General features: G+C 44.1%; 1 protein-coding gene across 1 annotated transcript; it reads left to right on the top strand.

Annotated features, from left to right (window-relative positions):
- Window positions 1-288, top strand: RB195_005119 (uncharacterized protein; the record flags this gene model as incomplete). The annotated part of the gene is made up of 1 exon (XM_064177423.1): window positions 1-288. The coding sequence occupies one exon, from the start codon at window positions 1-3 to the stop codon at window positions 286-288; it is 288 nt and encodes a 95-aa protein (XP_064034548.1).
- Between the last annotated feature and the right edge of the window lie 694 nt (window positions 289-982).

Here is a 982-nt window from a genome sequence, read left to right as displayed (position 1 = left end):
ATGACACGTGGAAGATACCAACATCTTGCACCGCCATCGAAAATGACTACAGAAAATTATCTTCGCTTCTTTGGACATATACTAGGGAGACCAGCAGATCGCTTCGTTCAACGAGTTCGGAAGAATTCTTCGGGACCAAAAACAGAAAAACAGAAAGAAAAAGACAGAAAAGGCCACCTGGCCGAAAGAGATTTCAAGACTAAGGTGGTGAAAGAGGACTTGAGGACACTCAGCATGGATAAGCAGTTCACGCGAGATGTAATCAGCGTTTTCCAGGATGTGGAATAGAGGCGAATGTATTGATTTTCTCCAAGCTCTCGCGGAAGATCGAGAAGGTTGGGCAGAGCTATGCTCAAGGACGATACATCTTGGCGAAGATGCGGCAACCGCATCAGGCGACAATATCAGCCCGCCGGTTAGGTCAAATAAATCACCCCATATTTTGTGGCTTTTATTAGCGTGGACAAATATCTTCGACAAAACTGGTGCAAGCATAAGGCGAGTGTCACATCTCATAGATCGTGAAAATCAAAAACGTCAGAAGGACCATGCAAAAAATATTAGCTTATTAGGTTAGGAAAGAGCTACATCAATTTTCAGCTTATATTCAGCGTCGTTGAATCAGCTTGGAGAACCGGTTTTTTTTTCGCGGATTCCTTATGGATTGTTTGAGAGTCTTCTATCGAATAGAGATGGACAGCGAGGTTTCCAGTGTAGAAGAGGTGGGTGTAGCGCAATTGGTAAGAAGTTCCACTGTGACTGCACGATCGATCGATGGTTCGAAACGGCCCTGCTGCCATCCAAAGATTTCATTGCTCTTGATAAATTTGGTTCTAGGTTTGTCTGGTAGGATGAAAGTACTGACCTGACATATCGGCTAGCACACGGATGTCATTGTATACGTACGCATTGTAAAACATGCACCAGAGAATCTCTAACAATTCTGAATTGATGTGAACGTGTTGGCGCATCCCAAGCGGAT

This window comes from Necator americanus, chromosome I (assembly GCF_031761385.1).
Source record: "Necator americanus strain Aroian chromosome I, whole genome shotgun sequence".
Taxonomy (NCBI): domain Eukaryota; kingdom Metazoa; phylum Nematoda; class Chromadorea; order Rhabditida; family Ancylostomatidae; genus Necator; species Necator americanus.
The sequence above is the reverse complement of the archived record's forward strand: the minus strand, read 5'-3'. Positions and strand labels throughout refer to the sequence as shown.